Source organism: Triplophysa dalaica, chromosome 25 (genome assembly GCF_015846415.1).
Source record: "Triplophysa dalaica isolate WHDGS20190420 chromosome 25, ASM1584641v1, whole genome shotgun sequence".
Taxonomy (NCBI): domain Eukaryota; kingdom Metazoa; phylum Chordata; class Actinopteri; order Cypriniformes; family Nemacheilidae; genus Triplophysa; species Triplophysa dalaica.
The window spans coordinates 3741238-3755000 of record NC_079566.1 but is presented as its reverse complement, the minus strand read 5'-3'; the positions used below and the strand labels follow the sequence as shown (position 1 = coordinate 3755000).

The 13763-nt window shown below is 38.1% G+C and overlaps 1 protein-coding gene across 1 annotated transcript in view; it reads right to left on the bottom strand.

Annotated features, from left to right (window-relative positions):
* Nucleotides 1–13763, bottom strand: part of LOC130415286 (retinoic acid receptor beta-like) — a 130716-nt gene that overhangs the window by 62003 nt on the left and 54950 nt on the right. The window contains exon 2 of the mRNA XM_056740863.1: nucleotides 9758–10088. Coding sequence (XP_056596841.1) covers nucleotides 9758–9881 — 124 coding nt within the window. The 5' untranslated portion in view covers nucleotides 9882–10088. The remainder of the gene's footprint in view (nucleotides 1–9757; nucleotides 10089–13763) is intronic.

Genomic DNA, 13763 nt, shown 5'->3' with positions numbered 1-13763 from the left:
TTATTATTATTATTATTACTGCTCAGTACAGCACATAAGTGCTAAATGATCATGTTTTTAAATGACAAATCTCTAATAATAACTTCACATAACAGTGTTCTCTGTGTGTGTGTGTGTGTGTGTGTGTGTGCAGCAGTAAGAGCTCAGCAGTGTGTTGGTGTATCTCCAGAACAAACTCAATAAGAGAGTAAAGCCCACATCAATCTGTGTGTGACAGAGCGCTTTTGTGTGTATGTCTGTTTAACATTAGACAACTGTCCTTACAGATAAGTGCACTAAAGGGGCACATGATTGGGAATCAAAATTAATCCATGAGAAAGGAATCGGATCCTTTTAAAAACATTAAAAGTTTGATTCCACTTACCGATTCCGGACCGCACGGTCCCATATTTTCACGTCATCTTTCAAGACCTGAGTCACCTGACCTGTCTCATTTCGTAAGGCTGCGTCCTCCACAGGTCTCATTTGAAGACTGATGTGTCATGGGTCTCGTTTCATAAGATCAGGTCACGTTTTTTTATTCTTAGCAGGCATATGTAGTAAATAGGTTTACAAGCGTTTAGTGATTTTTAAACGTTTTGAAACAGTAAGGCAAAACTATTTTATTTGATGAACTCTTGGAATGTTTTAGGGTTAGGAAAAATCCAACTTTTTACCTCTTTAATCATGTAGAAATAATTTGAATTAATTTGGAAGGTGTGCGAGTGCAAGGTGATGTCTTAGCAACATGGCACTTCCTGTTTCCTTTTCTGCCAGTATGTCCTCTTGTTTAATTCTAGATTGAGAATCAGTGCCTTCAATATTGGATCTGAACAGAACAGATTGTTGTCTTCACTACACACACACTTGTATTTTTATCACGCTGCTGTCTTTCTCTGTAGATGTGGTGTGACACCATTAGATAGTGCTGCACACAGTGTCAGAAAGAGGGGCAATAGTGTGTCCTCTACACACAGCTGAGTGTGACTGAACGCTGAGAGATGATTTAATAAATGATTCTGTATAATGTGTGAATGTTTGCCTTCAGCTCACCTCTTCATTGTCTTTCAGTCACTTATCAGAGTGCACAGACCCTCATGTTACAGCGCGTCAGTAAAGCCCATTAGGATGTTTTTGTGATGGGCCTTCACTTATCACCAAGCTATTTTCCCTGCTGTCTTTTCACAGACCTAGTGAATCTAGGAAAACAGACTTCAGAGACACTCAAAGCAAATCAAAGCCTTTTATAACCCAGCAGAACATTCATGTCGTGTACAAGTGCTCTGAGACAGCGCTTTGCGTCAGCACGGCACCATCTTTCCTCCCTTTGCTGTTTCTGCTGAGCAGCCGTATGTTATGTATTAAATCTCATGCACATCCACACAAACTCTGCACACGCCTGCTTTTCTATTATGAGAAGAGCGTTATGAGTTACCTCTCTACAGTCTAAATGAAATCAAAACTGGTTTGCATGATTTAATAATGTAAAACCAGTTTTAACTATAAACTTTATTTAAAGGCAGATCAGGTGATCCTGTACAGAAACTATTTTTGTCATGCTGATCGGAAATCACTTTACATATTGATAGCAATCAATAAGTAAAGTGATATATTAGTATTTTTATAATTATACATCATCTGTACAACATTCGCCCAATCATTGCATTCGGTCCCAACACAATGTTAGGCCATATGTACATGTTCAGTCAACGTATTTTGCATCCCACTGCACACCCTGTTCACACAGACACCAAACGTCATCAGCCCGCTCACGTAGGCTGTGGGAAACACCTGGAACCCATCTTAGAAACTGCCACGACTAGAAAGGTCTAATCAGCAAAGAGGTGAAACAGAATTCCATGTGCGAATGCATTCCGATCCCTGAGCGTCGGTTTGCAGGGGTTTCCGGGGGTTGACCGCTCAGTGAGTCGGTCTGTTTTGGTGGTTTGATCAGGAGACGGGTGTGTAAAATCCTGGTAAAAACATGAGTGTTGAAGGGTGGGTTAGAATCGGTGTTGCTTTTCCACGCTGGGAGCAATTTCAGGAGTCTAGGGTTTCAAAGATGATGCCATCCCTGTTGAGAAAAACACCATATGCTGCTTCGGTATGTTTTGATGCTGGTTTAAGATGGTCGTGTTCTGGTTTAAGCTGGTCATGTTCTGGTTTAAGCTGGTCATGTTCTGGTTTAAGATGGTCATGTTCTGGTTTAAGATGGTCATGTTCTGGTTTAAGCTGGTCATGTTCTGGTTTAAGCTGGTCATGTTCTGGTTTAAACTGGTCATGTTCTGGTTTAAGCTGGTCATGTTCTGGTTTAAGATGGTCATGTTCTGGTTTAAGATGGTCATGTTCTGGTTTAAGATGGTCATGTTCTGGTTTAAGCTGGTCATGTTCTGGTTTAAGATGGTCATGTTCTGGTTTAAGATGGTCATGTTCTGGTTTAAGCTGGTCATGTTCTGGTTTAAGATGGTCATGTTCTGGTTTAAGCTGGTCATGTTCTGGTTTAAGATGGTCATGTTCTGGTTTAAACTGGTCATGTTCTGGTTTAAGATGGTCATGTTCTGGTTTAAGATGGTCATGTTCTAGTTTAAGATGGTCATGTTCTGGTTTAAGATGGTCATGTTCTGGTTTAAACTGGTCATGTTCTGGTTGAAACTGGTCATGTTCTGGTTTAAGATGGTCATGTTCTGGTTTAAACTGGTCATGTTCTGGTTTAAGATGGTCATGTTCTGGTTTAAGATGGTCATGTTCTGGTTTAAGCTGGTCATGTTCTGGTTTAAGATGGTCATGTTCTGGTTTAAGATGGTCATGTTCTGGTTTAAACTGGTCATGTTCTGGTTTAAGATGGTCATGTTCTAGTTTAAGATGGTCATGTTCTGGTTTAAGACGGTCATGTTCTGGTTTAAACTGGTCATGTTCTGGTTTAAGCTGGTCATGTTCTGGTTTAAGATGGTCATGTTCTGGTTTAAGATGGTCATGTTCTGGTTTAAGATGGTCATGTTCTGGTTTAAGCTGGTCATGTTCTGGTTTAAGATGGTCATGTTCTGGTTTAAGATGGTCATGTTCTGGTTTAAGATGGTCATGTTCTGGTTTAAGCTGGTCATGTTCTGGTTTAAGCTGGTCATGTTCTGGTTTAAGATGGTCATGTTCTGGTTTAAGATGGTCATGTTCTGGTTTAAGATGGTCATGTTCTGGTTTAAGATGGTCATGTTCTGGTTTAAGATGGTCATGTTCTGGTTTAAGATGGTCATGTTCTGGTTTAAGATGGTCATGTTCTGGTTTAAACTGGTCATGTTCTGGTTTAAGATGGTCATGTTCTGGTTTAAGCTGGTCATGTTCTGGTTTAAGATGGTCATGTTCTGGTTTAAGATGGTCATGTTCTGGTTTAAACTGGTCATGTTCTGGTTTAAGATGGTCATGTTCTGGTTTAAGCTGGTCATGTTCTGGTTTAAGATGGTCATGTTCTGGTTTAAGATGGTCATGTTCTGGTTTAAACTGGTCATGTTCTGGTTGAAACTGGTCATGTTCTGGTTTAAGATGGTCATGTTCTGGTTTAAACTGGTCATGTTCTGGTTTAAGATGGTCATGTTCTGGTTTAAGATGGTCATGTTCTGGTTTAAGCTGGTCATGTTCTGGTTTAAGATGGTCATGTTCTGGTTTAAGATGGTCATGTTCTGGTTTAAACTGGTCATGTTCTGGTTTAAGATGGTCATGTTCTGGTTTAAGATGGTCATGTTCTGGTTTAAACTGGTCATGTTCTGGTTTAAACTGGTCATGTTCTGGTTTAAGCTGGTCATGTTCTGGTTTAAGCTGGTCATGTTCTGGTTTAAGATGGTCATGTTCTGGTTTAAACTGGTCATGTTCTGGTTTAAGCTGGTCATGTTCTGGTTTAAGATGGTCATGTTCTGGTTTAAGATGGTCATGTTCTGGTTTAAACTGGTCATGTTCGGGTTGAAACTGGTCATGTTCTGGTTTAAGCTGGTCGTGTTCTGGTTTAAGCTGGTAGTGTGCTGGTTCAAGCTGGTCGTGTGCTTGTTTAAACTTGTCGTGTGCTGGTTTAAGATGGTCATGTTCTGGTTTAAGATGGTCATGTTCTGGTTTAAACTGGTCATGTTCTGGTTTAAGCTGGTCGTGTGCTTGTTTAAACTTGTCGTGTGCTGGTTTAAGATGGTCATGTTCTGGTTTAAGATGGTCATGTTCTGGTTTAAGCTGGTCATGTTCTGGTTTCAGATGGTCGTGTGCTGGTTTTAACTGGTCATGTGCTGGTTTAAGCTGGTTTAAGATGGTCGTGCTCTGGTTTAAGATGGTCGTGTGCTGGTTTAAACTGGTCAAACCAGCATCACAACATACCAAACCCATCATATGATGTTTTTTCAACAGGGATGGTCACCTCTGGACAGGTAGTTACATGTCATGATTTGATTCTGATGGGCTTTGATTATGATGCTTATGTAGTTTGTGGACCTTTATGTATCACATTGTTACCCAGCGTCTAACGGGAACTATGCTGCACCTAATCCCATTTTAAAGCAGTTGTTGTACTTCTCACATTAATGCTAAATTTACAATACTTAGCATTTAATGCTAAACTTACATCACATGATAGCAGTTTAAATCAAAGTGTATGAGTCCACCTGTGACACATCAGAGGAGATCTTGTCCTCCCGGCTGAGACTGGTTAACTCAAGGTTTTTCCTCCATTTATTTTTAGATATTATTTACTAGAATGATCTTGCTTGTTCTATGAACACCATGTGTACCCGTGTTTTACCTTTCTGTGTTTTTCTCCTGTAAAGCTGCTTTGGAACAATGCACATTGTGAAAAGTGCTATATAAATCAAATTGAAAAAAATGTGATTAAATTGATAACGTGAGCAGTTTTCACTATTGTAGTAACGTTATTTAGTACTATAACATGTTCTCACTGGTGAATGAGAAGAGATTTTGTTAATCAAAGACCTTTGGACAATTCCAGCGTTATGGACGTGACATAAAAATGCTCAGAGAATCTGTTATGATTATATTGAACCATCTGTTTATATTTTACTGAACCCTTGTTAAAAGGGTCTAAACATCAAAAAATGTCAGTCTATGAAAAAAAATATATTTAAAAAAAGGGAAATAAACAGATGTTATGGATGTGACAAAAAAAGGAAGCGGTTTTTGGGAGACGATAAACTTTGTAGGATTTCTGTAAAATAAAATGCACAATCATGAAGCAATAATACCCAATGAATGGAGAAGAGATGCCTCTTTATAGAACATCAAATGGTTACTTTATATTCACTTTCATGTGTCAATTTATGAGGAATATGTAGCGTTATGGATGTGACAATCCTGAAAATGGCTCTTACCTGACTATGAAAAATCATGAACTAAAAATAAAACATGTTTTATAAATTTGAAGAGAGATCCACCAAATGTTAAAATCTGTGCTGTTACCTGAGTAAAAACCGCTGGTAAAAACTATTTTTTTGTAGATAGTTAGACATTTTCACGGAATTGCCCTTCTAGTTTGCGTTCGTGTGTTTTGGAGGAGTTGTGGCTTTGGACAATGATTCGCTTGGAGGGTGGGATCAGGATTTCAGTGCTAGCAGGCTTAAGTTGGCATCATACCAGATCATCTATTCCTCCTTCTTCTGAGAAATCGACAGTGTTTTAGCAAACTCCAGTCAAGCTCTAATTGGTGTAAAAATGTCACGTACAGATCAGATGGCCTGAGAGAGAGTAACTAAACAAAGTATTCATATTTGGTTGAACTGTCCCTTGAGCCAGGATAAAGTACAGATGAAAAAGCAGATAGTGAACCCCGCGTTCTCCTACAATACTCCACCGCCCCATCTCTTTGAAAAGCTCATTGTGAATTAACCTTTCATCACAACTGCAGAACTTCTTTGAATCTCATGTTGAAGCGTTTATAAATCAGAGCTGTGACAGAGTAAGACAAGCTTTGTGAAACGTGTTCAGCTTTCAATCAAAGTCCATTCACACAAGAGTCGGGGTCTGTATGGACGCATGTTGTGCCTATTAATGAACACACAAAGACGCCACTTTGCTTCATTTATTTTCTTCAACTACCATGAAGAGAGCGAAGCAGCCTTGAGTAGAAAGACTTCACAAAGACTGGCTTTCTGTTCAAAAGACTCACGGGCAATTCATAAACTTGTGCTGTCAGCGAGACCACACAAATATAGATGTGCTGAAGCTTGAGCATCATGAGCTTTATTCAGAGCTGTAAAGAGATTATTATCATTATCACATTAAACATGACTGTATCAACATTAACATAACAAGTGTCCCAAAGGACAGGAGATAACCCTTCATATAACCAACGGTATTGGGATCCCAAACCTAAGTGAAACATGGAAACAAGTCTGTTGATAACACAACCACGATTCCAACTGTCCAACTAGCAAATGGATCTCATTAAGCGATCTAACTTATCCAAACATTGGTGTGTTGAAGAGTTTGACACAAGTTGAGTGTGCGGTCAGAGCTGTCATTGGATCCTTCATAAGAGAAGATGAGCAGATGTGCTGCAGATGTAGTGATGTGATGAAGAGGCCAGAGAAAGTTGAACATATCTCAAGGTTCCAACCTCCCTCTGCAAATAAATCTGAAGACAACACATGGCTTCATTCCATTACTATCGATGAGAACTAGAAAAGAAATTCCAGGAGACGCTCAGACGTGAAGTCAAATTGAGCAAACAAAACCATGATGGGGAACATTAAACATTTTTGTAATAAAACAAGATTTCTGCTTCTACATTATAGAGAAATACTTCTCACATCACTGTGTCACATTTGCGTCCAGAGTCAAACTAGTATAGTGTGGGCACCTTTCTCTTCTAGTCTCTGAACTGTCACGTACACGGTGCCCCATAAAACTCTTCTACATAAAACAAGTATAAAACACTGATAAAACATACTACACGTTAACCAGCAGTCACTTCCTCTGACCTGCTGGAATCCTGATTTACAACAGTGACATTGTCTGACAAGATCATCACATACATTGAATGGTGATTTTGGCAGTGTAACTGTATTTGTCTCACGCAGCACACCCAGCGCCTCTGTCTGAGTAACAAACTATCATCATATTTACAGATGAAGAATGTTCATGTTTATATGTTCGTAAGAGTCATTGACAGGTTTTTTTTAAATGTTCTTTTGCATTCTTTGATTCATTCAGCTGCAGAAGCATTCTCTCTGAAACACCATCCTAAATGTCTCTGGATTATCTTGAGTTTTAGCACAATGGGACAGGATGTATTTATGCAATGACAGGATGTCCTACTTATCCATCAAATACAAGCACCAAACCCGGGCAGACATTCTTCCATCATCATATTTTAGAGAAGATGTTGCTCTAGAGATAGGACGATGGGCATTCTGGGCACGAGCCCGGGGGCCAGGCAAGGGGAGAAAATTTCACATAACAGTGTTTCCACTATATTCATTCTGCCGTGCACTTCTCTGGCCTGCACACACCGTCTACAAGACACTTGTGCCCAGAGGCCTTTGAATTCTGAATCCGGGCCTGTCCAGAGAGCGAGGGTGGGGCCAGAACATTAAGATGTTGCTAGCTAATGCTAACCTCTACAAAACTGCCTACCCTACCTTTAACCAGGGGCAGTTATGGGCCAGTGGATTTAAAGAACATATCATTCTCATATTGTTTGGGATCATACACCACCAACACATTGCAGTTTATAGCACTGTACTCTTAAGGTCTTTAAAGCTCAAAATGTATGAATAAAGAACTTCATACAACTTCAAACACATTCACTTCAGACGCACACAAACACTACATTTACAAATATGAGTTTATAATATCCTGTAGATATTTGTCATACAGTATGTTTCTGGCCATATCAGACATTGAAGTATATTACAGCTAAATCAATTCAAAATAAGATTACTATTCATTAATAATATAAAGACTAAACACAGCACTTCAAACTATAGTCTTTAGCAGAATTCACATAAACCTTAAAGTACATCAACTTTCAATCCAAACAATATAATAACAAGCAAAAAATTCATACTACTGTACAGTCAGCATCAGCATGGATCAGCAAGTGTGCGGGCAGTCTAAACAAAACTTGTACGGCAAGGGGTGGGGATCAGTTGTTCCAAAGTTATTGAGAAATTATGTGATCACTTAATATTGTTTGAATCATGGGTTCTCATACTTCTTGCTTTGCGGCCCCCCAAATAAAAACTTTTAACCTTGAACTTCTTTTGGTTGCTGGTCTAATTTTTCTAAATGTATATACATTTCTATATTCCATAAAATGTCACAAAGTCTGGGGCCCCCTACAACCATCTCGGGGCCCCCAGTTTGAAAAACACTGGTTTAAATATTATATTTGATTCTATGAAATTTCAAAAACTAGAAAAAGCATTCACACAATACACATTCTTGGAATTTAATTATCAATGATGTTCTACAGTATGTGTGTCAAGTATGAAAACTATGTACATAATTAGGTATGTATGTGCGAGTAAAGCACATCTCAGGTCAAATATTGAGTGCCACAGGGATCAGTCTTAGGCCCCATGCTTTTCTATTTGTACACGCTTCCTTTAGGAAATCGTTTTTTATTGCTATGCTTACATTTCCTCAGAACCTGGTGATATCTACTAATTAATCAATGATATTTAAAGACTGTACAAAAAAATCTATATATAAGATTAGAATATAATCTTTAATCTCTAGATGGTCAAACCATCCTACCATCTTCTACAGCTATGACACTGAGCATTTTGTTACATAGAAATCTGTCATGATATTGACATTCTCATTGTTTGTTGCACAGCATTCTTCAAAATAATGACACATGCTTTCAGTTTCAGACACTAAGAAGCTTATTCCTGCTTTGACAGTGTCTGACCTGTTAAACTGTTTAGTCAGATAAATCGATACACTCCCTGTAGTGGAATAAAGAAAGCAGCAGAAGTTTTGTCAGTGATAAGAATATTGTCCAATATCTGCTGAGTGCATGTCTGAATATGAATTATTTATAATATTATTTAGCTTCATATTGAGATTCATATTATAAGCCCCTGTCTGATTTCTATCTTCACACAAGCATCTTCATTTCATTCTTCAGCAAACATGCTGTGACAACAGTCTCTCAATAGCGCTCGCTTCTTCAGCCAACAAAATCCCTCGGAAAGAGAACATCATTTGAGCTGAACGTCAAGTGGTGGACAGAACTCATCTGACAATAACTGTGGTAAATAAAGTCCTGCTTAAGCCTCAGATCAGCCACATTAGACCTAATAATGAAAGTTATTCCCTATATCCACTTCATGATAGAAATCCATAAATGTTAATAAGTTTATCATATAGTCAAATATGACTCATTCTGCAGAAAGTGTATGATATTTATGTGGCTTTTGTGTCTTTGCTTTAATATGAAATATTCCAACTTAGTTTCTCTTCACTTCCAAGCATAAGACGTCGTGCTGTTTGACACCGAGAAAGCAGCATTCAAGCAAATATAAGGATTTTCTTAAAAAAATCTTCACTAAACAAAAAGTCATATACCACATGAGAGGGAGAATAGACGACAAAACGTTTACGTTCATCAGTAACATGGTTAAATATTCAACATCTGCTGCAGAATCAATGTGAATGAGTGATAATATAAGACATTGAGTTGTCAGTCATTCATTTCCAGTTGCCAACTGTGGCCATAGTGTGGCATGGAAAACGTTTGCTTCCACACACGTGTCTAACTAGCCCAGAAATAAAGAGAAGTATGTCTTACCCACAGGGGACGGGCATCCTCCAGCGCTGGGGACATTGAGGGTCTGTTTTGGTGAAAGCAGGTTCAGAGAGCTGATGACTGATGGAAAGAGAAATGGGTAAACTCCCGCCCTGTAGCGCCTCATCTGGACAAGAGTGGAACTACAGCACGACCCCAGGCTTCAGCTCACCCTCTTCATTCCTCAGAGGTGAAAGAAATGATCTGTGTTCGCTTCTCTGCACAGCAAACACATGGGGATTCTTTAACTCCATCCTCAGGATGCTCTTGCTGTGCCCGAGGGACACCAGTCACAGTGACACTCCAGTCCACATGTGTTCAGTCCTGCATTTATCTGAAACACATCGAGGTCTATTGTCAATGTCAGTACATTTAATCATTTTGTCATTAGCTGATTCTTTAAATATAATTTTAAAATTGCTATTAAAGCTCTGTGTAACCACTTCAATTCCACCATTCAAACTCAAATCATGGGCTGAGATAAACATGAATATGCTACAAAACTCAAAGACATCATTTAAACATGAGGTAACACACGCAGTTTCTGCCAATCTCATATTAATCTTGAGTGCCTATACAGTAATATTGCATAAGATCACATTTATAAAAGAGAGAGACAGCTGTGCCATTATTTCTGGGAAATGGCGAGCTGCTGAAGGCGTGCGGGGGACGGAACTGCAGCACGAGCACACAACACATCATCACATTAATCCCTTCCTGTTGTTTACATTATACACCTACACGCCGATTGCCAACAATACACAGATTGACTTAGTTTGACTTACCTCATGCAGTTCATGTCTGGTATCTTTTAGAAAAAGGGACGGCTCCATCTATCAGTTTCAAACCATCTACAAATCCAGCGTTACATCCAGCGTTAACATTCATCACCCAAATGCAGTGAACAAACAAACACTCTCTCTCATGCTAGCACATTGTTGTGCACTTTTGAAAATAGCCAATAAAAAGAATAGGATCCCTGTTGCGACACAGTGAACCAGACCTATAACAACTTACCGAAACAAGTTGGAGTGCTGGGGTAGTGTATCAAGCACAGAAATACTACTTCATACGTCCAACTAATTTTTGAACCATGTTGAGCATGAGAAGCCAGCATTTTTAACATATAAAAAACTCAGAATGCATGAAATAGCATTTTACCCTATCTTTAAAAACAGGTTTTAATGTTTTCACGCTATCGAGGAACCAGTAGCTCATTTGAATCATCACAAATATATTAAAGTTTGATGAGATCACATGTGTTAATGAGAACTTACACGTTACAGGCTCAGATTTACTAACAGCTTGCAGCAGCGCAAACACCTCTTTTGGCGTGTAAGAAAACCACTGTCTGTATTTAATAAAAACACACAGCGGAAATTAAAAGTTGTTCAAATCATTCAGTTTTTAATATGTATGTTTTCAGGCGTTTCATTTTTTTGTTCCTGTGTGGTTCCTCGTCCCAACCCTTATTGATAGAGAAAAGCAAGAATGTGTTCCCACTTCCCACCTCAACGTCTAATCATAACTGGCCGCTTAAATGAAAAAAATAATTTAATTAATGAATGTTTTGTATTAAATCTTTGAAGTTGTCTCCTTTGGGAGATTTTTTCAGGTGTTAATGATAATAATTTCAGGGGGGACTGGATTTTCCACTATCCCAGGTGCTCTACGGCAGTGGTACTCAACATTTTTCGTTGTAAGACCCCCATTGTGTGGAGCGCATCCCACCCCCAAATTAAGACTTATAATCTTTTCATTTTAATTAAACAAAGACATATTCAGTTATATAATGGTGGAACATCAATTCTTTTGGCTGGTGGTCTTATTTTTCTGATGTTTGATTGTATAAAATGTATGACATTTATGAATTTCATTATTTCAACAAAATGCCACGACATCTGTGTCCCCCTTGGTCCATCTTGGGGCCCCAGTTTGAGAACCACTGGGTACCATTGAACGCGCGTTACACATTTTTGTTACTTTTGCGAGTTGAATTTATTTTCTGTGGTAACCATCTTGTGACAGATTAACTGGAGAAAATCAAGACAGTTTTTTGTCTATTGTTCTGGCACTTTGTGTCAAAGACACTGAGACTCTCTCTCTCTCTCTCTCTTCATGCAGGCGAATGGAAGGAGATGTGCTCCTGTAGTAAATCGTGTAGTTAAACTGTGTTATAAAGCGTGTCAGGATAATGACGCTCATAATGCTCTAATCTGCAGTGAGGGTGCACTTTAAGTGATGTGTAAGCACATGTCATCATTAACACACCCTAGATAGTGAAGAACTCTGGATCTCTCTCTTCAGAACATCTCCTGTGCTCTGGCCTCTGTCAAACAAATCACATTTGTGTGAAACAGTTCTGATAAGTGATCCTCTGTCTGTTTACAATGGTTTGATCAAGAGGTGAAACTGAGTTTAAGTGTAAATAAATATGGCCTTTCAGACACATTTCACCACAGTATTTCATCTGATAAACTAAAATGACTAATGATTTCTCAGTAAAGTTCACTTGAATATACATTCATATCTATAATGTAGCAGTATAATAGTGTGATTTTTTATATCCTTTTTACACTTAAATCTCAATTTAGCTTGAATGCATTCAGTATGTTAGAAGATGGTCTATAAGATCCGATGAATGCATCTGAATGACAGATTCTGGGTGGTGTACGTCTATGGAAGCATATGTGGTGCAAAATTCAATTTGCAATGCAATATTCAAAATGGCAATACAATATTCAAAATGGCAATGCAATATTCAAAATGGCAATGTATTTCTGTATTTAAATTTACATTTTCCATTACTCCACATGTGCAAACTTTGGTGCAAAAGGAAAATGAAAATTCAATTATATTATTTACATTTGCCATTTCGGTCCGTGTACTTTTGCGTCCATTCGTTTTTCTTTTTTTAACAACTATATAAAAAACAAAAAATGTGCTTTTCTTTATATTTGTTTTCAAGTTAATGGAGAGATTAACCACAAACAAAGTAAATTTTCTTATTTAAAATTATTTTATAAATGAAAATCAAATGATTGGTATACAACTATTTTTTCAGTTTTACAAAAATGCTATTTTTTTAAATAATTCTTGTCTAACTTCTGGATATTTAATGTAATGTATATGCAATTTGTGTTAGTTGCACTACGGATATCTCGGGATCATGGCATAGTACCCACGTACACAGATACTTTTCAAGTGCACCATGTCCCCACCACTTTTTGCCAAAGTTGATTTACTGAAAGAAATTTGAAAATAATTAGTGCGGCAGGTGTGTTAGGGTAACCATCTTATGAATGATATTGCATTTTATTACTTCTTGTACTGCTGCCGATACAGCTATCTCCAGCTGAGTGTCGGAAACCTCCCGTCTCACACCATGACTGGCACAAAATCTTCTAACAGTCCTCGCCGAACAACCTCGTCCAACACCAATTTGAGACAGATGCTCAGCAACGTCCTTGTGTGTGTGGTGTTTTAAAATCATGTCCAAAATCACTTCTCTGTACGGTTCCAGAGACATGGTGTTTCGCATTCAATGGTGCGGGAAAAAATATTTCCGGGTCACTAATTTGGCCTCAGAAAACTAGTAGCCTACAATTCGCTTTTATTCGATATTAATTTGTAAAGTAAGGTGCAAAAAGTCATAAACAAAAATCTGAAAATAAGTCAATATACAATTTTTTCGTAGAATGTTCTGAATACTGTTCGAATTCAAAATTTTGAATGTAACTTTTTTTGCTTAAAATACAACAACCGTTTATATTTTATTTTTCTCGTCATGGTTAAAAAAAGAAAATCGAATGGACGCAAAAGTACAGGGACCCATTTCCAACAGCAGTCTTAATGTGTAATGTGCATACTTTTTAACGCTCTTTAAGTTGCAAAATTAAAATGAAAATGCATTACCGGATTGATTATACATATTTAAGATAGTCAAGCAAAACTGTAGCAAAAAGAAAATTCTAATGTCATTTTCCCTTAATGCATTAACATTAACAGG